Source organism: Acanthochromis polyacanthus, chromosome 22, assembly GCF_021347895.1.
Source record: "Acanthochromis polyacanthus isolate Apoly-LR-REF ecotype Palm Island chromosome 22, KAUST_Apoly_ChrSc, whole genome shotgun sequence".
NCBI lineage: Eukaryota > Metazoa > Chordata > Actinopteri > Pomacentridae > Acanthochromis > Acanthochromis polyacanthus.
Genome location: NC_067134.1, coordinates 7,515,605 through 7,538,100, shown reverse-complemented (window position 1 = coordinate 7,538,100; position 22,496 = coordinate 7,515,605). Strand labels below are relative to the sequence as shown.

Below are 22,496 nucleotides of genomic sequence, written 5' to 3'. Positions count from 1 at the left end.
GTAATTTTATGTCATTTTTGTTTCTTTGAATTTTTTGTAATTTTTGCTTCTTTTATTCATTTTTGTAATTTTTGAGTCATTTTTGTTTCTTTGAATCGTTTTTTTGTCACTTCGTAATTTTTGCTTCTTTTAATCATTTTTTGTAATTTTATATATTTGTTTCATTTTTGCTTCTTTTAATCGTTTTTGTAATTTTTGAGTAATTTTTGTTTCTTTTAATCGTTTTTTGTAATTTTGTGTCATTTCTGCTTCTTTAAACCGTTTTTTATAATTTTATGTCATTTTTGCTTTTAATAGTTTTTTAGCAACTTTTTTGCAATAACTTAACAAAGATGTCAAATCTCCATATGATATCCCACATTTGGACTATTTTCAATTCTGAGTCCAGCTGTGACGTTTTTTTTGTTACTTACATTAAATGAAACATTTCTGATTGAATTTTAATTTTAGTTCAGGTACAAGATTTTTGCAGCCAAACAAACAATAGTTCACTGTTTTTCAGCATAAATATGAAATTAGATCATAAACGTTTTCAGCAAAAGTTTGTCTTTATTAACTGAGCCAGAGATTTTTTATTTTAATTGAAAAAGGGAATGTTTTCTGCACTAAAAGGGCCTTGAAATAATCACTTCTGATTGATGACGGATCTCGGACAGGTCAAGCCGCAACACGCATGCGCAGACTGAAGGCTGTGAGCCACGCTGACGCACAGATGCGGAAGAAACAGGAAGTCTCACTCTGACGTGGATCCAGAAACCAAACCTGGAATTCTGTTTTATTTTCAAAAACAAAAACTTTATTTTTAAAATATGAAGCACAAAATAAACAACCAACAATAAATAAAAAGAAGATTTGTGAACTGATGTTGAAACGGAACAGACACAAGTGGAAAAGTTTGTCTACAGATTAAATGATAGTAATAAAATGATTAAACAAATGCAATAGAAAAATAAAATACATGAAATGCATTTTAATCTTCTGTTTTATTTAAATGGTTTTATTCTCTAAGGTTTCCTAAAAGTGAAGTCGGTTTCCATGGCAACAGCGGTCCGGTGGCGGGACGCCGGGTCGGAGTGAGACCTCCTCACCGAGCGTCAGTGAGGAGACGATCTCTGCGGGGATCGTCGTGTTCCAGCGGAGCCCGAAGAACCGGAGAACCGGACCAGCGCAGCGGCACGATGGGCAAAAAACAGAAGAAATCCGGGGAGGACAGGTAGGCAGGCCGCGGCCTGCAGGCACACACCGGCGCCCCGCACCGGTACCGACCGGTAGGGAGCCGCTCCACCCCGTTAAAAGTCCCGAACCGGCTGTTTTCCCGCTGATAGCTTAGAGGCTAACAGATGCTAACCACGAGTCAGAGTGCGCGTGCAGGTGAGGCTTTAAACCGGATGGGAACGGCTTCAGGTGACGCACACCGGCAGGAGGGCCGACACCGGGGCCCACCGGGGCTAACGGAGGCTATCCGGGGCAAACCAGGGCAAACCGAGACTACAGTCTCCGCCGGCTCCCCGCTCAGAGCCGCTGTTAGCTCAGTTAGCATGTTAGCTTCGTCGGAGCTAGCTGCGACTTCCAGCACGACACTAAACACACGGGTCAACTTGCGCGAGCTGCTGCCGCCAGGTATGTTTACCTGGACGGCGAGGAGCTAAATGCTAACTGGAGCAGCTAGCTGGTTAGTTAGCTGTTAGCATGCTTATTTATGACTGAAAACAGGACAGGACTACAGGACAGGTAACGACTAGAGGACTACAGGACAGGTAGTAACTAGAGGACTACAGGACAGGTAACGACTAGAGGACTACAAGACAAGTAGTGACTAGAGGACTACAGGACAGGTAGTAACTAGAGGACTGCAGGACAGGTAGTAACTAGAGGACTGCAGGACAGGTAGTAACGAGAGGACTACAGGACAGGTAACGACTAGAGGACTACAGGACAGGTAACGACTAGAGGACTACAGGACAGGTAGTAACTAGAGGACTACAGGACAGGTAACGACTAGAGGACTACAAGACAATTAGTAACTAGAGGACTACAGGACAGGTAGTAACTAGAGGACTGCAGGACAGGTAGTAACGAGAGGACTACAGGACAGGTAACGACTAGAGGACTACAGGACAGGTAACGACTAGAGGACTACAGGACAGGTAACGACTAGAGGACTACAGGACAGGTAATAGAGTCCAGGTGTAGAGCAATTACAGGATTTTGTGTTGTTTTTGTGTTTTCTCGTTGTCTTATGCCATATTTTGGTCGTTGTTGTATTTTTTAGACATTTTATGTATTTTCTTCACATTTCGTGTCCGTTAGGTTGTTTTTTTTTCCATGTTTTGTGTAATTTTTAAATCATTGTGTTATTGTTATGTCTGTTCATTTCCCGTCTCACAGTTTTTGCACTCTGTGTGTTTTTGTGTCATTTTGTGTCTATTTCTTGCATCATCTTTGCACATTTTCATGGATTTTTTTCAGTCTTTAGTCTTTTATTCCGTCATGTCTTTTTGTGTTATTTTTCCTTTTTGTTGCATCTTGTTTTGCTAAATGTAGTGTAATTTTTGGACTTTTTTTGGGCATTTTTGCATCTTTTTGTGTTAGTTTTGTTTGTTTGTTCATTTTTGTTTTTTTGCTTCATTTTTTGCGTCTTTATTCAGACTTTTGCCTCATTTTTTGCCATTTTTGAGCCGTTTTATGTATTTTCTGTACATTTTTGCATTTATTTGTGTCATTTTTGTGTGCATTTGGTAATCTTTTTGCATGTTTTGTGTAATTTTCATGTTTTTGCATATTTTTATGCACATTTTTATGTCTTTTTGCGTCAGTTTTGTTTCTTCATTTAGTTTTGTGTGTTTTTGCATCTTTTTTTGCATCTTTTTTGAGACTTTTGCTTCTTTTTGAGCCATTTTAAGTATTTTCTTTACACATGGCTTAAAGTATTCCGGCACCGTGCCGGAATTCCGGTGTGCGGCGCCGACGTTTGGCTCAAGAAAAGAAAGATATTAGTCCATCTACCAATGAAGAATGGATGAGAATTTCATCCAAATTCGTTAGTCCACTTTTTTGAGTAATGTTGCGCACAGGCAAATAGACGGAAGGACAAACGTACGCCAATGGGGCCCATAACTGCGCCGTGTTCCTTGGCGGACTGAAAATAAATGGTGCTTCCCTTGGTTGGAAGAGTTGAACAGAGACGGCAAGCCCTTTGGTTCAAAAAAATGAAGGAACCTGGTGCTTGACCATAGACTGTATATAAAGATATAAAACTATTAATTCAAAGTTTATTGGCATGACAAGGGGGGTGTGAGCGACTGGGAGGAAAAGGTCCGTGTACGCGGAAGTAATTAGCTGAACTATTGTTTTAACATCAGCATGTTGTTCGCAGTGCACAAACTGCGCTGGACATTCACGTTCGTTCGGGCTCGGACATACGGACTCCTGAGAACGGGAGGACGCATCGTTAATGTGTGATTGGAACACCGGCGTACTTGATCACCCACCTGGGTCCGTCTACCCCGGGATGACTTTACAGAGTGTAAAAAACTACAGAGAAGACATTTACTGTAAATTTTAAATAATTTCTAGACCATGAAAAGTTGTTTTGATAATAAGTACAATACTAGATTGCTCAGTTCCACATAGCTGTGACTAAATGTTGTGTTCCTTGGTAGATAAACTCTGATCTGGCAGTTGTATTGTGTAAATGATAAACTGAGGTATAATACTATTGAAATTCAATTTGCTTCTCTTAAGAAATGTCAAGGTGTTCATGATATTTTGTAAAAAGATAATTCATTAAATGTGATCATTTTTAGAATGTACTTTTTTAAAACTAAAACAAAGGGAAAAAGTTGTGGTTAATTCTAGGTTATTATGTTGTGATTTTACTGGTGCAGCCCACTGGAGATCAAACTGGGCTGAATATGGAACCTGGATTAAGATGAGTTTCACTCTCCTGATCTTTACTGTGAAAAACAAGACAAAAATAACAGCCCCTGTATATTCACAATTTGATACTTTTAGTATAAAAAACTCTCTCTCATACACACAAACATACACAAAGTTATTGAGGCGGGGCACCGACGCTTTTTGTCCTCTGAAGTGAGGCCTGACAGAAAAAACTGAGAACCACTGCCTCAAGACTATGGAACAAGTTAAAGATGTCAAAAAGAAAGAAGAAATGGATAGGGAGGGAAAAAAAGATTCAGCGTACCGGTTCTTGTAGCACTGTAAATGTATTTTAATTGAACTGTAGTTTTCTGTAGTAAACTATTTGTTTATTTTCAATTTTCCTTTTTATTTCTGATTATTTAAGTTACCAGTTCTCAAAGCACTTTAATCTTTTTTTGTTATTATTTTGAACTGAGCTATAGTCTTCTCTTATTTTTATTTAGTTGCTTTTTGCGCTGTAATTGTTTACATAGTTGTATTTCAGAATGAATAGTGCGCATATTGTTAAAAGTGAATCAATGTCCTTTTCCATGTCTTTTACTGATTGGTTGTTAAACAATATATCTGCACCATGTTGTAGTCAGACCTACTGACCTTTATTGTGTTACTATAATCTGTAGTCTGATTTTGTGAAGGCACATATCTTCATTTATTATTATTAGTTAGTGAGATTGTGCCCCGACCCAAAAGCAAAAAAGTTCAGGCTCAGGATTATTTTTCGCTTTAAGCCCTGTTTACATTTTTGCATCTATTTGTGCAATTTTTGCATCTGTCTGGTTATTTTTTGCACTTTTTGTGAAATTATTTTTTCATATTTTTGTCATTTTTGCATCGTTTTGTACATTTTTGAGCCATTTTATGTGTTTTCTGTACATTTTTGCACCTTTTTGTGTCTCTTTGTGTCATCTTTTTTTGCATCTGTTTGGTTGTTTTTTGCACTTTTTTCTGCAGTTTTTGTGTATTTTTGCACCATTTTCACACATTTTCATGTCATCTTTCCATAATTTAGTTTTTAGTTTCAGTCATTTTTGTGTCTGATGTCGGTCTCGTGTCTTTCTGTGTCTCGAATGTTTCTCGTTTCTGGATCTTTTTTCATCGTTACAACATTTCTGTCATTTGTTTTGTCTTTTGTTGTCAGATTGTTTTGCGGTTGCAGTTTTCTGTCTGGTCTTTAGTGTCCTCCAGTTGTTTTCCTGCGTCCTTGTCGTGTTCCAGCTGATAAAGATCTGATCCTGTAGACAGACTGATGGAATAAGGAGGAGAACCCACGGACCGAATGAATGAAAACTGTTTTCTGCTGAACTGCTGTTAAACGTTTGTCCAGCAGCTGAAAGGAAACACAGCGTCAGCAGCTCCTTTGTTCCACCAGAGAGGAGTCTGAGCTACCGGTTCACTTATTGATCCGTTTCTGGTCCGTCGGTTCACTTATTGATCCGTTTCTGGTCCGTCGGTTCACTTATTGATCCGTTTCTGGTCCGTCGGTTCACTTATTGATCCGTTTCTGGTCCGTCGGTTCACTTATTGATCCGTTTCTGGTCCGTCGGTTCACTTATTGATCCGTTTCTGGTCCGTCGGTTCACTTATTGATCCGTTTCTGGTCCGTCGGTTCACTTATTGATCCGTTTCTGATCCGTCGGTTCACTTATTGATCCGTTTCTGATCCGTCGGTTCACTTATTGATCCGTTTCTGATCCGTCGGTTCACTTATTGATCCGTTTCTGATCCGTCGGTTCACTTATTGATCTGTTTCTGATCGATCAGCTCCAGGGATGACGGCGGCATCGACATCGACGCTCTGGCGGCGGAGATCGAAGGAGCCGGAGTGTCTAAGGAGCCCAAAGGGAAGAAGAAGAAGAAAGGAGCCAAGAAGGACGACTTCGAGTACGAACCGCTGTTATTACTGTTATCATTTATGTCTCCATGTATCTGAAAACGTCTGAACGATTGTGTTTGTTCTGCAGTGAAGACGACATCCAGAAGGAGCTGGAGGAGCTCAGTCTGGAGGCTCAGGGAGGAAAGGCCAAGGTGAGGATTTAGATCCAGAAAACATCCACTAAGCAACCAGAAAACATCCATAAATCAACCCTAAAACAACCAGAAAACCCGACAAAGCTGAAGATGTGAAGATCTAACATGAAAAACAACAAGAAAGTTAAATATTCACACAGATATTCTGATTAGTTAGAAACATTGTCACTGCAAAAATGAGTTTTCATCAGAAACTAACGTCAGAATACGACAATAAAAGCCCCAAAATGACAAAGTATCTCACAGGAAAGTAATTCTAGGAAGGGTTTTAATTACTAAAAAAATGCTTTAAACTATTTAGACAGGATGTAACCCAAAAAACAGTTAAATTATTTATGGTGAAATTATTTTTAATGACATGATGTTTGTTAAATTCACGTGTTTTCAGCAGAATTTGTGTAAATATTAACGTCAACATTTAATTTGATCTTTTTCCCTTAAGTTTGAATTGAAGAGTTTTAGTTTTAAATTAAAATAAATACAAATGAAATTAAACTTTTGATGGATCAGATTCATAAATTTACAATCCTTCTTTTGGATTTTTATGAATATTCCAGTTTTGTGTTTCGGAAATAAAACAGAAAATAAAGGAAAGGTCTGTTTGTGCAGAAAAGCGACACCACAGAAGAAGTGGAGAGCGTGGAGCCTCCAAGACCAGAGAAGAAGAAGACCAGGAAGGGGAAGAAGGGCGGAGCCAGTCCTGAGGATGAGGAGGACGAAGGGGAAGGACAGCTGGACGGAGAGGACAAGAAAACGGTGAGATGTAGTGATCAGTACTTTCCATAGATTAAAACCGTCCTCATTTCATTTTTATGTCATCATGTCCTCACTTTGTCCTCTGCAGGCTCCTGCTGCTCCTCCCTCTGACTCCGACGATGACAGCAGCTCTCGATCTCGCCTCAAAGCCAAAGGAGGGAAGAAAGGAGGCAGGAACGCGTCAGCGTCGGACGAAGACGAAGACAAAGACGAGGACAGCGGGGTGAGGAGAGGAGGACCGAAGGAGGACGAGTCCGAGGACGACGAGGAGTTCCCCTCCAGACGGGACAAGAAGAAGAAGAACAAGGCGAAGGCGGCCAGCGAGGACGAGGACGAGCAGCAGGACGAGGAGTCGGGAGGCTTCAAGATGAAGACAGCGGCGCAGAAGAAGGCGGAGAAGAAGGAGAGGGAGCGCAAGAAGAAGGAGGAGGAGAGGATGAAGCAGAAGAAGCTGAAGGAGAAGGAGAGCAGCCAAGACTCCAAGAAAGAACTGGAGAAGAGCGCAGAGGCCATGCCCCCTCCTACAGCCCCGCCCACTGCAGCCATAGAGGAAATAGAGGGGGCGGAGCCAGCAGCTGACGGTAGGACAGCAGATGATGTCATACGTCCTGGTGACATCACAAAGATTGTGAAAACTGCTGAGCGGAAACACGTAAAGTGTTCAACATGTGACGCTAAACAAACCTAAAACAACGTAAAAAACAAAAATATGACGCTAAACGAACCTGTAAAGACGTAGAATGTGACAAAACCACCACAAAACGATCTAAAATGTTCAAATTATCACGCAAAATGACCCTAAATTGACGTAAAAAACTAAAATAACGCTAAACGAACCTATAAAGACATGGAATGTGACAGAAAACCACCACAAAATGATCTAAAATGTTCAAATTATCATGCAAAATGACCCTAAAACGACGTAAAAAACAAAAATGATGCTAAATGAACATATAAAGACGTGGAATGTGACAGAAAACCACCACAAAATGATCTAAAATGTTCAAATTATCATGCAAAATGACCCTAAAACGACGTAAAAAACAAAAATGATGCTAAATGAACATATAAAGACGTGGAATGTGACAGAAAACCACCACAAAATGATCTAAAATGTTCAAATTATCACGCAAAATGACCCTAAAACGACGTAAAAAACAAAAATGATGCTAAATGAACATATAAATACGTGGAATGTGACAGAAAACCACCACAAAATGATCTAAAATGTTCAAATTATCATGCAAAATGACCCTAAAACGACGTAAAAAACAAAAATGATGCTAAATGAACATATAAATACGTGGAATGTGACAGAAAACCACCACAAAACGATCTAAAATGTTCAAATTATCATGCAAAATGACCCTAAAACGACGTAAAAAACAAAAATGATGCTAAATGAACATATAAAGACGTGGAATGTGACAGAAAACCACCACAAAATGATCTAAAATGTTCAAATTATCACGCAAAATGACCCTAAAACGACGTAAAAAACAAAAATGATGCTAAATGAACATATAAATACGTGGAATGTGACAGAAAACCACCACAAAATGATCTAAAATGTTCAAAATATCACGCAAAATGACCCTAAAACGACGTAAAAAACAAAAATGATGCTAAATGAACATATAAATACGTGGAATGTGACAGAAAACCACCACAAAATGATCTAAAATGTTCAAATTATCATGCAAAATGACCCTAAAACGACGTAAAAAACAAAAATGATGCTAAATGAACATATAAATACGTGGAATGTGACAGAAAACCACCACAAAATGATCTAAAATGTTCAAATTATCATGCAAAATGACCCTAAAACGACGTAAAAAACAAAAATGATGCTAAATGAACATATAAAGACGTGGAATGTGACAGAAAACCACCACAAAATGATCTAAAATGTTCAAATTATCATGCAAAATGACCCTAAAACGACGTAAAAAACAAAAATGATGCTAAATGAACATATAAAGACGTGGAATGTGACAGAAAACCACCACAAAATGATCTAAAATGTTCAAATTATCATGCAAAATGACCCTAAAACGACGTAAAAAACAAAAATGATGCTAAATGAACATATAAATACGTGGAATGTGACAGAAAACCACCACAAAATGATCTAAAATGTTCAAATTATCATGCAAAATGACCTTAAAACGACGTAAAAAACAAAAATGATGCTAAATGAACATATAAAGACGTGGAATGTGACAGAAAACCACCACAAAATGATCTAAAATGTTCAAATTATCACGCAAAATGACCCTAAAACGACGTAAAAACAAAAATGATGCTAAATGAACATATAAATACGTGGAATGTGACAGAAAACCACCACAAAATGATCTAAAATGTTCAAATTATCATGCAAAATGACCCTAAAACGACGTAAAAAACAAAAATGATGCTAAATGAACATATAAAGACGTGGAATGTGACAGAAAACCACCACAAAACGATCTAAAATGTTCAAATTATCATGCAAAATGACCCTAAAACGACGTAAAAAACAAAAATGATGCTAAATGAACATATAAAGACGTGGAATGTGACAGAAAACCACCACAAAATGATCTAAAATGTTCAAATTATCACGCAAAATGACCCTAAAACGACGTAAAAAACAAAAATGATGCTAAATGAACATATAAATACGTGGAATGTGACAGAAAACCACCACAAAATGATCTAAAATGTTCAAAATATCACGCAAAATGACCCTAAAACGACGTAAAAAACAAAAATGATGCTAAATGAACATATAAAGACGTGGAATGTGACAGAAAACCACCACAAAATGATCTAAAATGTTCAAATTATCACGCAAAATGACCCTAAAACGACGTAAAAAACAAAAATGATGCTAAATGAACATATAAATACGTGGAATGTGACAGAAAACCACCACAAAATGATCTAAAATGTTCAAAATATCACGCAAAATGACCCTAAAACGACGTAAAAAACAAAAATGATGCTAAATGAACATATAAAGACGTGGAATGTGACAGAAAACCACCACAAAATGATCTAAAATGTTCAAAATATCACGCAAAATGACCCTAAAACGACGTAAAAAACTAAAGTATGACATTAAACAAACTTAAAAAGATGTAAAAAAAACTAAAAAAGACGCTAAACGAGCCTAAAAAGACGTAAAAAGCTAAAAATGCCGCTCGGCGAACCTAAAATGATGTAAACAACTAAAGTATGATGTTATAGAATCTAAAAAGACGTAAAAACTAAAACAGACGTAACAAAAATGCGACAGAAAAACATCACAGAATGATGTAAAATGTTCAAAATGTCGCACAAAATCACCCTAAATTGACATATAAAACAAAAATGTGAGCCAAAACCACCACAAATGTAAAAAAAACCAAAATGCTGATTAGTCAAACTGTCAGACAGTAATAACACTAAAAGAAACAATACTGTCACTAGAGCTAATTATCATTATTGCACAGATTTACTACTTAGGTATTAGCTGTAATAGTACTGATAGTAATAGAAATAAACCTAGTAAAGGCAGTAAATAAGAAAAAATGAAACATTACTGCTGATGTTCACAGTTGTATGAATAATAGTAATTTTATTATTTTATTTACATTAGTAATGATTCTAGTACACATTTAGGATTTAATTATTAATGATAATACTAATGATAGTAAAGGCGGTATGCAAGAAAAAATACTAGTATTGCTCCTAATGTTCATAGTTACAGGAGTCGTAGTTTTAACATTATTGTTTTTATTTATATTAAAATATTTTAAATTATATATAATAGTGATAGCACTACAAATTAACTAAAGATAATTGTCAGAAATTTAAAATTATAATAATCGTGCTAATGCTAATATATGCTAGCATAAATAATATTTTTTATGATTTGTTTGACTACTATTATTATTACTGTTGTTGATGCTCTTTTCTCGATAAGTGGTAATTGTACTTCTACTACTCATAATGGTGAGAATAATAATAATAGTAATGTTGTTATTACAATTAATACAGAGATCATTAATGTAGTAATAGGAAAAGTGTAACTAGTACTCTTATTACAATTAAACGTATTATTATTACTATACTAATACAGTAAAAATAACAGTAGTGTATTGTAGTACTGCTGCTGCTAATAAGTCTGTAATTAGTATATTGTTATTTTGTTCTATGGTAACAGCAGTAGTGATAACAGTGATAGTAATCTATTACTAATACTACTACAAATATAGTACTAACAGTAAGAGAGTTAAAAGTAAATTAAACTTGTAACACTAACAGACTTACAGCTATTACTAATAATGTAATAACAATCAGACTAAAGATCTCTCTATAAACGTCTTTGTCTCTCCTCCTTCTGCAGAGGAGGCTGAAGGCGACAAGAAGAAAAAGGACAAGAAGAAGAAGAAGGGAGAGAAGGAGGAGAAGGAGAAGAAGAAGGGACCCAGCAAGGCCACGGTGAAGGCCATGCAGGAGGCTCTGGCCAAGATGAAGGAGGTGAGGCATTCTGGGGAACGTAGTGGTGGAGCTCTGGTCTGGGTGGAGCCTGACGGTGGTGGTTGTCTTCCAGGAGGAGGAGCGAGCCAAACGGGAGGAGGAGGAGCGTCAGAGGAGGCTGGAGGAGCTGGAGAAGCAGCGGCAGGAGCAGGTAAGACGACTACAACACCTCCGTTAACTCAGAGTTTGTGCCGCCGCCGGAGCTCTGATGCCTTGTTTCTCCTCAACAGGAACGTCTGGAACAGGAACGCAAGGAGAAGAAGAAGCAGAAGGAGAAGGAGAGGAAGGAGAGGCTGAAGAAGGAGGGCAAGCTGCTGACCAAAACCCAAAGAGAAGCTCGAGCTCGGGCCGAGGCCACGCTGAAGATGCTGCAGGCTCAGGGTGAGTGTAATGAGGGGGCTGACCTGAGGGGGCGCTGCTGAGTATTTAATTATAATCAACATTTATATTAATGTCTGTAGTTGTAATACACCAGTCTTCCTGAGGGGGCGCTGCTGAGTGTTTAATTACAATCAACATTTATATTAATGTCTGTAGTTGTAATACACCAGTCTTCCTGAGGGGGCGCTGCTGAGTGTTTAATTACAATCAACATTTATATTAATGTCTGTAGTTGTAATACACCAGTCTTCCCGTGGGGGCGCTGCTGAGTAATTATTATTTTGAGTTATATTGATATTTTCAGTTGTAATACACCCGTTGGCCTGTGGGGGCGCTGTGTACTGTTTCCAGGTGTTGAAGTGCCATCCAAAGACTCTGTGCCAAAGAAGAAACCCGTTTATGGAGACAAGAGGAGGAAGAAGCCGAGCGCTCAGACTCCTGAAGGTAAACAAAGACACTTCTGTCCACTCTTTGTGTCTCAGGTTTCTGTCATTTTTGCATCTTTTTGTACATTTTTTTCTCAAGTTATTTTGTGTGTCATTTTTTCATCTTTTTTTCTGTAGTTTTGTCAAGTTTTGTTTTTTGTCTCATTTTATAACTTTTTTCTTTTTTTTTAATCATTTTGTGGGTTTTTTTGGTCATTTTTGAGTCAGTTTCTCAAACCGTTTCTGTCTTTTCTGTCATTTCTGCTCTTTTTTGTTACTTTTTTAGTATCCTTTCCTGTCTTTTGTACTCAAATGTCCTCACTTGGTTCATATGTCCTCACTATGTTTAATCTTTTAAGAAATCACTTATCAAGTCGTTTTTTCTGTCATTTTGTGTGTTTTCTGGTCATTTCTGAGTCTGTTTCTTGAACAGTTTTTGCCTTTCCTTCATTTCTACTCTTTTTTATGACATTTTTGCATCTTTTCCTTTCTTTCGTCCTTTCACACATCTTTTTCGTGAGTTAATTTTATCATTTTGTGTTTTTTAAATCGGATTTTGGGGCCATTTGTCATCATTTCTACGTCTTTTCCTGCCTTTTTTGTCCAATTTGTGTCTTTTTTTGTGTGAAGGTTTTGTGTTTGCCAGTTTTATGATTTTCCGAGTCAATCCAGTGTTCAGCTTTTTGCCATTTTTGTTTCAAAATAAGTCATTTTTCTTCCTTTGTACTATTTTTTTTACTCAGTCTCTTATTTTGTCTCTGTCATTTTTGCACCAGTTTGGTCTTCACACTTTTACTGTAATTTTGTTCCATCAGGTCAGATTTTTTCATGTTGTTTTGCATCTTTTCTGTCATTTTGGCGTCTTTTAACCATTTCTGCATCATTTTTTGACTGTTTTTGCAGCTTTTTGTGTCAGTTGTGTCTTTTTTGCGTATTTTCTTCTTAGTTTTTCATGCCATTATGTGATTTATTGCTTCTTTGTGCATTTATAAAGATCAGTTTTTTCATGTTTGTGTCATTTCTGCGTCTTTCCTGTCTCTTTGTGTCTCATCTCAAGTCGTTTCTCATCTTTTCTCGCCTCCTTTCTCCTTCCCAGAAACCTCGGAGGTGACCTCGCCGACCTCGGAGACGCCGGATCTGGTTGCCGTGGAGACGGAGGAGGAGATGCCTGCAGCAGAGCCAGGTGAGAGCCGCCAGGTGTGTGAGAAAGGGAGGAGTCAGGAGGACATGAAGCAAGACTGAATGTGTGTTTTTGGTCTTTCTGTTCAGAGGTGAAGCCGGACGCCGCCGTGGACGACTGGGAGGCCATCGCCAGCGACGAGGAGAAAGGTAGGGGCGGTGCTTGTTGGGCAGCTTTACCTGTCGGGGAGTCACACCTGTGTCTGGGTAGTAACGCTTTCTCTCCACGGCAGAGCTGAAGAAAGTCCACATCGAGGTGAAGGAGGAAAGCGCCGCTCTTCAAACTGCCGCCAGCGAGGAGGACGAGGAGGAGGAGGACGACGAAGATGATGATGACGAGGAGGAAGACGAAGAGGAGGAGGAGGAGAGCGAGGAAGACGAGGAGAAGGAGAAGGTGGCGATGATGACGGGTCACGGGAAGAGAAGGACGGCCAGCGAAGACGAGAGCAGCGAGAGCGAAGACGACGATGGCCGGACGAAGGAGGAGCGGCTCTACGACCGAGCCAAGAGGAGGATCGAGGTGAGAGAAAGCAGGCCGAGTGAGACGTCGTCTGTCTCCGTCCCGTCTCTGACCCGTTTTCTCTGTTGGTTTCCATAGAAACGACGAGCAGAGAACCTGAAGAACATCGACACAGAAAGGCTGAGAGCTCCGGTGGTGTGTGTGCTCGGACACGTGGACACGGGGAAGACCAAGATCCTTGACAAGGTAACATTTACATTTTCCTGTTTATTTACTGTTATTGTTTGCTATTGACTGCTTGTTAATCACTGTTTACTATTCACTAATGATGGTTAACTACTCAGTATTCATGTTTACTATTAACTGTTATTTACTGGTTGTTTACTGACTTGTTTACAGACCAGCTGTCTTACTGTCTCCAAACTTGTTTACTGTTTGTTTGTTTGTTTGTGTTTAGCTGCGACACACCCACGTGCAGGACGGCGAGGCCGGAGGAATCACGCAGCAGATCGGAGCGACCAACGTTCCCAAGGAGACTATCGAGGAGCAAACCAAGATGGTTAAAAACGTACGACGCCCCTCTCTCAGCAATAAACGCTACTGACGCTAAACCATTGACTAACATCTGATCTCTCTGCAGTTTGACAAGGACAACCTGAAGATCCCAGGCATGCTGATCATCGACACACCTGGACACGAGTCCTTCAGGTAACACCTGGACACGAGTCCTTCAGTTAACACCTTGACACGGGTCCTTCAGTTAACACCTTGACACGGGTCCTTCAGCTTACACCTGGACACGAGTCCTTCAGTTAACACCTGGACACGAGTCCTTCAGTTAACACCTGTACACGGGTCCTTCAGGTTACACCTGTACACGGGTCCTTCAGGTAACACCTGTACACGGGTCCTTCAGGTAACACCTGTACACGGGTCCTTCAGGTAACACCTGTACACGGGTCCTTCAGGTTACACCTGGACACGAGTCCTTCAGTTAACACCTGTACACGGGTCCTTCAGGTTACACCTGTACACGGGTCCTTCAGGTAACACCTGTACACGGGTCCTTCAGGTAACACCTGTACACGGGTCCTTCAGTTAACACCTTGACACGGGTCCTTCAGGTAACACCTGTACACGGGTCCTTCAGGTAACACCTGGACACGAGTCCTTCAGTTAACACCTTGACACGGGTCCTTCAGTTAACACCTTGACACGGGTCCTTCAGCTTACACCTGGACACGAGTCCTTCAGTTAACACCTGGACACGAGTCCTTCAGTTAACACCTGTACACGGGTCCTTCAGCTTACACCTGGACACGGGTCCTTCAGGTTACACCTGTACACGAGTCCTTCAGTTAACACCTTGACACGGGTCCTTCAGGTAACACCTGTACACGGGTCCTTCAGGTAACACCTGGACACGAGTCCTTCAGTTAACACCTTGACACGGGTCCTTCAGCTTACACCTGGACACGGGTCCTTCAGGTTACACCTTGACACGGGTCCTTCAGGTTACACCTGTACACGGGTCCTTCAGGTAACACCTGGACACGGGTCCTTCAGGTAACACCTGTACACGGGTCCTTCAGGTAACACCTGTACACGGGTCCTTCAGGTAACACCTGTACACGGGTCCTTCAGGTAACACCTGTACACGGGTCCTTCAGGTAACACTTGTACACGGGTCTTTCAGTTAACAGCTTGACACGGGTCCTTCAGGTTACACCTGTACACGGGTCCTTCAGGTAACACCTGGACACGGGTCCTTCAGGTAACACCTGTACATGGGTCTTTCAGTTAACACCTTGACACGGGTCTTTCAGTTAACACCTTGACACGGGTCCTTCAGGTTACACCTGGACACGGGTCCTTCAGGTAACACCTGTACACGGGTCTTTCAGTTAACACCTGTACACGGGTCTTTCAGTTAACACCTTGACACGGGTCTTTCAGTTAACACCTTGACACGGGTCCTTCAGGTTACACCTGGACACGGGTCCTTCAGGTTACACCTGTACACGGGTCTTTCAGTTAACACCTTGACACGGGTCCTTCAGGTAACACCTGGACACGGGTCCTTCAGGTAACACCTGGACACGAGTCCTTCAGGTAACACCTGGACACGAGTCCTTCAGGTAACACCTGGAACAAATGACAACACAGAATCACCTTCAGCTGCAGATAGAAATAGAATTAAACTGAACCAAAACTCTTCAGTGGTTGAACATCTGCTAATCAATAGACGCTGCAGTTTCCAGATGTTCCCTAAGGGCCTCAATAAATGCCTCAGTTTCCAGATGTTCCGTGAATGCCACAGTAGACGCTGCTGTTTCCAGATGTTCCCTAAATGCGTCAGTAGACGCTGTAGTTTCCAGATGTTCCCTGAACGGCTCAGACGCTCTAGTTTGCAGATGTTCAGAGGCTCAGAGATGAAGGCAGTATTTAGTTCATCAAACAAAGTTGTGACTGAGGGTTTGTGTCTGCAGTAACCTGAGGAACAGAGGAAGTTCTCTCTGCGACATCGCCGTCCTGGTGGTGGACATCATGCACGGCCTGGAGCTTCAAACACTCGAGTCCATCAATCTGCTGAAGGAGAAGAAATGTCCGTTCATCGTCGCCCTCAACAAGGTCTGTAGGCTTCTTCTTTTTCTTTTCCATCGCCTTCTTCTCCATCATCATCTTCTCCTTCCTCTCAATCTGCTCCTTGTTCTTCTTTCTACTCTGACGTTCTACTGTCCTCTCAGATCGACCGTCTGTACGACTGGAAGAAGAGTCCAGAGACGGACATTGTTGCGACGCTGAAGAAGCAGAAGAAGAACACGAAGGACGAGTTTGACGAGCGAGCCAAGGCCGTTATCGTGGAGTTCGCTCAGCAGGTATCGGTCATGACATCATCAGCCATCGGCCAATCACAGTGCAGCAACGGCAGCCAATGAAAACCATACCAGAGCTGACAGTTTGTGTATTTGTGGTTGTTTTGTTTCTGATAAAAATACAAGCAGAATATTTGCTGTGCAGTTCCAGTCCAGGAAGTCATCTCACTGTCTTTAAACAACAAAATAAATCTGTTTTGGGAACATTAGAGGTTCCAGTGCGGAGCCATGAGGAACACCAAAACTTCTGAACACGTGTTTCCTTCCTCTCCAGGGTCTGAACGCTGCCTTGTTCTATGAGAACAAAGACCCCCGGACCTTTGTGTCGTTGGTTCCTACCTCAGCCCACAGTGGCGACGGTATGGGGAACCTCATCGCCCTGCTGGTGGAGCTCACCCAGACCATGCTAGCTCGCAGGTTAGCACACTGCGATGAGCTGCGGGCTCAGGTCATGGAGGTGAAAGCTCTGCCTGGGATGGGAACCACGATAGACGTCATCCTGATCAACGGCCGCCTGAGGGAGGGCGAGACCATCATCGTCCCGGGCGTGGAGGGACCAATCGTGACGCAGATCAGAGGGTTGCTGCTGCCGCCGCCGCTCAAGGAGCTCCGAGTCAAGGTATGCCATCGTCTGGAAACTCAGTGGACTGCTTCTGACCTTCCCTCTAGCAGTTAGTCTGATGGGTCATGGAAGGTGAAAGAGGTTGATGTTTTGTATTTAGTACCGTTTGTTGTTTGTAGCTAATGCTAACCCTGATGCTAATGCTAGGTTTGCGGGACCTGCAAAAGTAAGACTCAATTTGTCAACAAAACACTAAGATATTAGTCCATGACATTGTGTTTTCAAGACAAAAACTTCAATACATATCAATGTTGATAATGCTAACGCTAATACAACACTAATGCTAATGCTAAGTTAGCGGGACCTGCAAAAGTAAGACTCATTTTGTCAACAAAACACTAAGAGATTAGTACATGGCATTGTGTTTTCAAGACAAAAACTTCAATACATATCAATGTTGATAATGCTAACATTAATGCCAATGCTACCGCTAATTTAAGCATAAATGCTAATGCTACTGCTAGGGTAGCGGGACCTGCAAAAGTAAAACTATTTTGTCAACAGAACACAAATTTTAATCCATGACGTTGTTTTCAAGACAAAAACTTAAGTACATATCAATGTGGATAATGCTAACGCCCACACCAATGCTAATGCTAGGTTCGCAGGACCTGCAAAAGTAAGACTCATTTTGTCAACAGATGTTGGTTTTTCACCATGTCGTCATTTTTGGTCAAACTTTGTTACCTTTTGTTGAGAACGCGTGCAGCGATAAATCCTATACTGGTTAACTTACTGGTTTAATTACTGGTCTGTCTGCTGGTTGTCTGTAGAGCCAGTACGAGAAGCACAAGGAGGTGTCAACGTCTCAGGGTGTGAAGATCCTTGGTAAAGACCTGGAGAAGACGCTGGCAGGGCTCCCTCTGCTGGTGGCCCACAGGGAGGACGAGATCCCCGTCCTCAGGGTAACGCACCAGTTAGACCAGTTTAAAGGTGGAGTCGGGGGTTGTTCTATTGTACTGGTGCTGACTGGCCTACTGGTTTTCAGGACGAACTGGAACGAGAACTCAAACAGACGCTGAGCTCCATCAAGCTGGAGGAGAAAGGAGTTTACGTCCAGGCCTCGACGCTGGGATCTCTGGAGGCTCTGTTGGAGTTCCTGAGGACGTCCAAAGTACCTGTGAGTACCTGTCTGTCTGTCTGTCCACTTATTTACTCATTTATCCACTTGTTTGGTTACTTGTTTATTTACCTATTAACCTGTGTGTCTCTGCAGTACGCTGGCATCAACATCGGTCCGGTCCATAAGAAGGACGTGATGAAGGCGTCGACCATGTTGGAACACGACCTCCAGTACGTCTCCACAACTCATTCCAACACCTGGAACATCATTCTATAAAATATCCTGATGACACTTTCAAACCATCTCTTCTGCACACACAAAGAATGGTTTTAGTTTTACCATTTAAGGCCATAAAACATCTCAAAACTTGACGTTTGTTTGAGAAAGTTCTGAATGCTGCAACGACTGAAAGGTATTTATTGTTTGACGGATGTTCTTGCGGCAGGTACGCGGTGATCCTGGCGTTTGACGTGAAGGTGGAGCGGGAGAGTCAGGAGATGGCTGACAGCCTGGGAGTCCGAATCTTCTCGGCTGAAATCATCTATCACCTCTTCGACGCTTTCACCAAGTACAGGGAGGACTACAAGAAGGCCAAGCAGGACGAGTTCAAGTAGGAAACTCACTTTTAGACCTTTTATCTACCTGAAAAAAGTGCAAACGTGCTTCGAGAAACTACACTTTCTGAATCTTTCAATATTTAAAAGATAATTTAACATTTTTCGGGCCTTTTTTAATTCTCACATATGTAACAATCCTAATAGATGGTTTCCTTTCGAATGTTATTTACAAAGTGTATACTGATGTATGGATGTTTAAAGTGGTTTTACCTGATGGTGGCAGTGTTATAGTTCTGATGCAGAAATTTGTTTAACACTCAGGTATCTACATCATAGTCCTCGGAATTTAAATTAGCTATAAAAATGAGACGTAAAACAGCCAAATAAGTCAATTTATATGCAGATGACAGTCTCATTTATATTCACAAATTATCATTGCTCGGATTCAAAGACAGTGATACATAAATGTGTCTGATTGGCGCACAGAAATCAACATCGTAAACCTAGGAATTGAAATAAGTGATAAGATGTGAAGCAACCAAATTACAACAAAATAGCCAAAAAACTCAGTTTATATGCAGATGAGACGTTGATTTATATTCCTAAATTATCATCTCTCAGATTCAAACAGAGCGATACCGAAATTAGCCTGTTTGGCACTCTGGGAGTTTAAAAATGCTATAAAAAGGAGACTTAAAACAGCCAAAATGAGACAACACAGTCAAAAAAAAGTCAGTTTATATGCAGATGATACTCTGATTTATATTCCCAAATTATCATCTTTCAGATTCAAACACAGTGATACAGAAATTTGTCTGTTTGGCACACAGAAATCTACATCAGGATCCTAGGAATTTTAATAAGTGATAAAAATAAGATGTAAAACAGCCAAAAGAAGTCAGTTTTTATGTAGATAGAACTCTGATTTACACGACCAAATTATCATTTCTCACATTCAAACAATCAAACTTCAAATTTCCAGTTTTGTCATATTTTGTCTTGATTATTTTCTGTACAAACTCCATCAACTTTTTACTGAATGTGTATCTTTAATAATAAACGAGGACCCGGAATTGATCCTTGAGGAACTCCAAACCTCATTTCAGCTGACAAAGAGGTATTGTGCGTCTTTGTCAGCTGAAATGAGACCTGGAGTTCATTCTAAGATCTAGCCAACTTTATTTATTGTGTATTTGTTGTGTTTGTCAGGCATATAGCTGTGTTCCCAGCGAAGCTGCGAGTCCTTCCCCAGTTCATCTTTAACTCCAGAGATCCCATCGTGATGGGTGTCACAGTGGAGGCAGGCATCATCAAACAGGGAACGCCGCTCTGCGTCCCCAGCAAAGGGGTGAGAGCCCGGAGAATCAAAGTGCGTTGGGTTTGTTAAACAGTGCGAATGTGACTTCTTCATTGCGTCTCTTCTTGCCATGTCTTCAGTTTGTGGACATTGGCGTGGTCACCGGCATCGAGGTCAACCACAAATCGGTGGAGTCGGCCAAGAAGGGTCAGGAGATCTGCGTGAAGATCGAGCCGATCCCCGGAGAGTCGCCCAAGATGTACGGCCGCCATTTTGAAGCCACCGACATAATCGTCAGCAAGGTGAGAACGAAGGGGCAGGAGCTTTAAACTCATTTGACCCACTGTGGACTCATTTTAACCCACTGTGGACTCTTTTAAACCCACTGTGGACTCATTTTAACCCACTGTGGACTCATTTTAACCCACTGTGGACTCATTTTAACCCACTGTGGACTCTTTTAAACCCACTGTGAACTCATTTTAACCCACTGTGGACTCTTTTTAACCCACTGTGGACTCATTTTAACCCACTGTGGGCTCATTTTAACCCACTGTGGACTCTTTTTAACCCACTGTGGACTCATTTTAACCCACTGTGGACTCATTTTAACCCACTGTGGACTCATTTTAACCCACTGTGGACTCTTTTAAACCCACTGTGGACTCATTTTAACCCACTGTGGACTCATTTTAACCCACTGTGGACTCTTTTTAACCCACTGTGGACTCATTTTAACCCACTGTGGACTCATTTTAACCCACTGTGGACTCATTTTAACCCACTGTGGATCATGTTCTCGCTCTGTTTGGTTCCAGATCACGCGAGCTTCCATCGACGCCCTGAAGAACTGGTTCAGAGAAGAGATGCAGAAGTCGGACTGGCAGCTGATCATGGAGCTAAAGAAGACCTTCGAGATCATCTGAGGAGACGCACACAGACACAAAAACACACACTTCCTCCCTGGGCAGCAGCGGAGGGACAAAAATAAAGAAAAAAAACTGAGAAAAGACGTGAAAGTGTTTTTCTGAGAAACGGACGGTCGCATTTCACACTCAGTATTCCAACGTGCCTGTTCTTCAGCATCGACGTTGTTCCGATTGTTTTTTTTTTCTTCTTCTTGTTCTTCGCTCTGATTCGTGGCTGCTGCTGCTTCCTGTCCCAGGCTCCGCCCACTTCCTCCCCAGACCGGGGCGAGGCCAGCAGGTGCATTGTGGGATTGATCTCAGCACCACTAGGAGTTCTTCTTTCAGATCGGCGGCGGCGACTTTGTGGACTTGGAAGATTTGACTTTGACTCGGAAGGCGGGCGGGAGAAAGACAGAGGAGATTTTAAAACTGTTTTTGCTGCAAGTGCTGATGTAATAAATCCCATGATTCTGACGAAACGAGCAGATTAAGAGTTTTCAGTGAAGGTTTGAGTTCTGTATGGACGTCCAATGCTGCCACAGTTTAAAAGCAACCCCCCCCCCCCCAAAAAAAACAAAAAAACAAACACATTTTCCTTACATGGTAAAATTTATGTGTGAAACTCGATGCTGCCCAAACGGCAAAAAAAAAAAAAAAATCTGACATTTATATTTAAGTACAGAAGTCCAATGCTAACAAAATGGAAAAAAAGGAACAAAAGTTTTCTTCTTGCGTTTTAAAATTTAAGTATGGAAGTCCAATGCTGCCACATTTTTTTTTAAACAAAATTTTTTAACGTGTTAAAATTCCCTGCATCATATTTACAGCTAGCATGATGTTCTGAGTTAAAATCCTTGGAATTAACTTTGACTAGAAAGTTTCATAGATTGGCCAGCCATTTTGAATTTGACAACTTCTACAACCCTTTAGTAGTGACGGGTAGAATGAGGAACATTTCAGTCTAAAACACCATTTAACAACCGATTTCTGGGCCTCAGGATGTCATTAAAGCGACGTTCTCATGAGGCCCAGGAGGTTTTTTATGATTAATCGGCCTGTCTATGGGTTCACCTACAGCATGACTTCCTGTCTTTCTGAAAAAAAAAATCTGTGCAATCTGCCTTAAAAGTTGCTTTTAAACTAAATATAAACAGTTCAGAGTTCATGTTATCCTTTAAAAACATTTAAAAATGGACTCCATCACGAATCAAACGACAGCCGGGATGAAGAGTCCGTGAAGGTCCATGTGGACACTGGCGGGGATGGAGGCTCGGGCGATTTCCTCGAAGGTTTTGGCGTTGAGGACGAGCATGAATGGAGAAATGTTGGGATCTGGGAAATGACGGATGACAGGATGACTCCTGGAGGAAGGAAAACGCAAACCTTTAGAACCACAGAAGACCGAAAACGTTCCTTTGGTCAGTTCCGAGGCGACGGACTTACCGTCGTCTTCTTCCACGGCGCCCGGAGATGCAACAAAGACTGGCTCC

The 22,496-nt window shown here is 41.2% G+C and overlaps 1 protein-coding gene and 2 long non-coding RNA genes across 3 annotated transcripts; 2 read left to right on the top strand and 1 right to left on the bottom strand.

The window, feature by feature from the left end:
• The first annotated feature begins 1,079 nt into the window (after positions 1-1,079).
• On the top strand, positions 1,080-21,485 carry LOC127531804 (eukaryotic translation initiation factor 5B-like). Its single transcript, XM_051941940.1, has 25 exons — positions 1,080-1,213; positions 5,704-5,823; positions 5,904-5,967; positions 6,580-6,726; positions 6,815-7,307; positions 11,105-11,238; positions 11,312-11,389; positions 11,469-11,619; positions 11,971-12,063; positions 13,141-13,227; positions 13,314-13,373; positions 13,457-13,743; positions 13,822-13,929; positions 14,141-14,251; positions 14,324-14,391; positions 16,173-16,314; positions 16,431-16,562; positions 16,834-17,178; positions 17,955-18,086; positions 18,170-18,301; positions 18,398-18,474; positions 18,690-18,854; positions 20,011-20,149; positions 20,239-20,400; positions 20,917-21,485. The coding sequence occupies exons 1-25, from the start codon at positions 1,179-1,181 to the stop codon at positions 21,022-21,024; spliced, it is 3,570 nt and encodes a 1,189-aa protein (XP_051797900.1). The 5' UTR covers positions 1,080-1,178; the 3' UTR covers positions 21,025-21,485.
• Positions 14,428-15,232, top strand: LOC127531850 (uncharacterized). The gene is made up of 3 exons (XR_007939089.1): positions 14,428-14,573; positions 14,704-14,755; positions 15,198-15,232. It is a non-coding gene; the product is annotated as an uncharacterized LOC127531850 (long non-coding RNA).
• On the bottom strand, positions 14,640-15,741 carry LOC127531842 (uncharacterized). The gene is made up of 4 exons (XR_007939077.1): positions 15,569-15,741; positions 15,205-15,334; positions 14,815-14,970; positions 14,640-14,762 (listed from the first exon to the last, which is right to left on the bottom strand). It is a non-coding gene; the product is annotated as an uncharacterized LOC127531842 (long non-coding RNA).
• Positions 21,486-22,496: the final 1,011 nt, after the last annotated feature.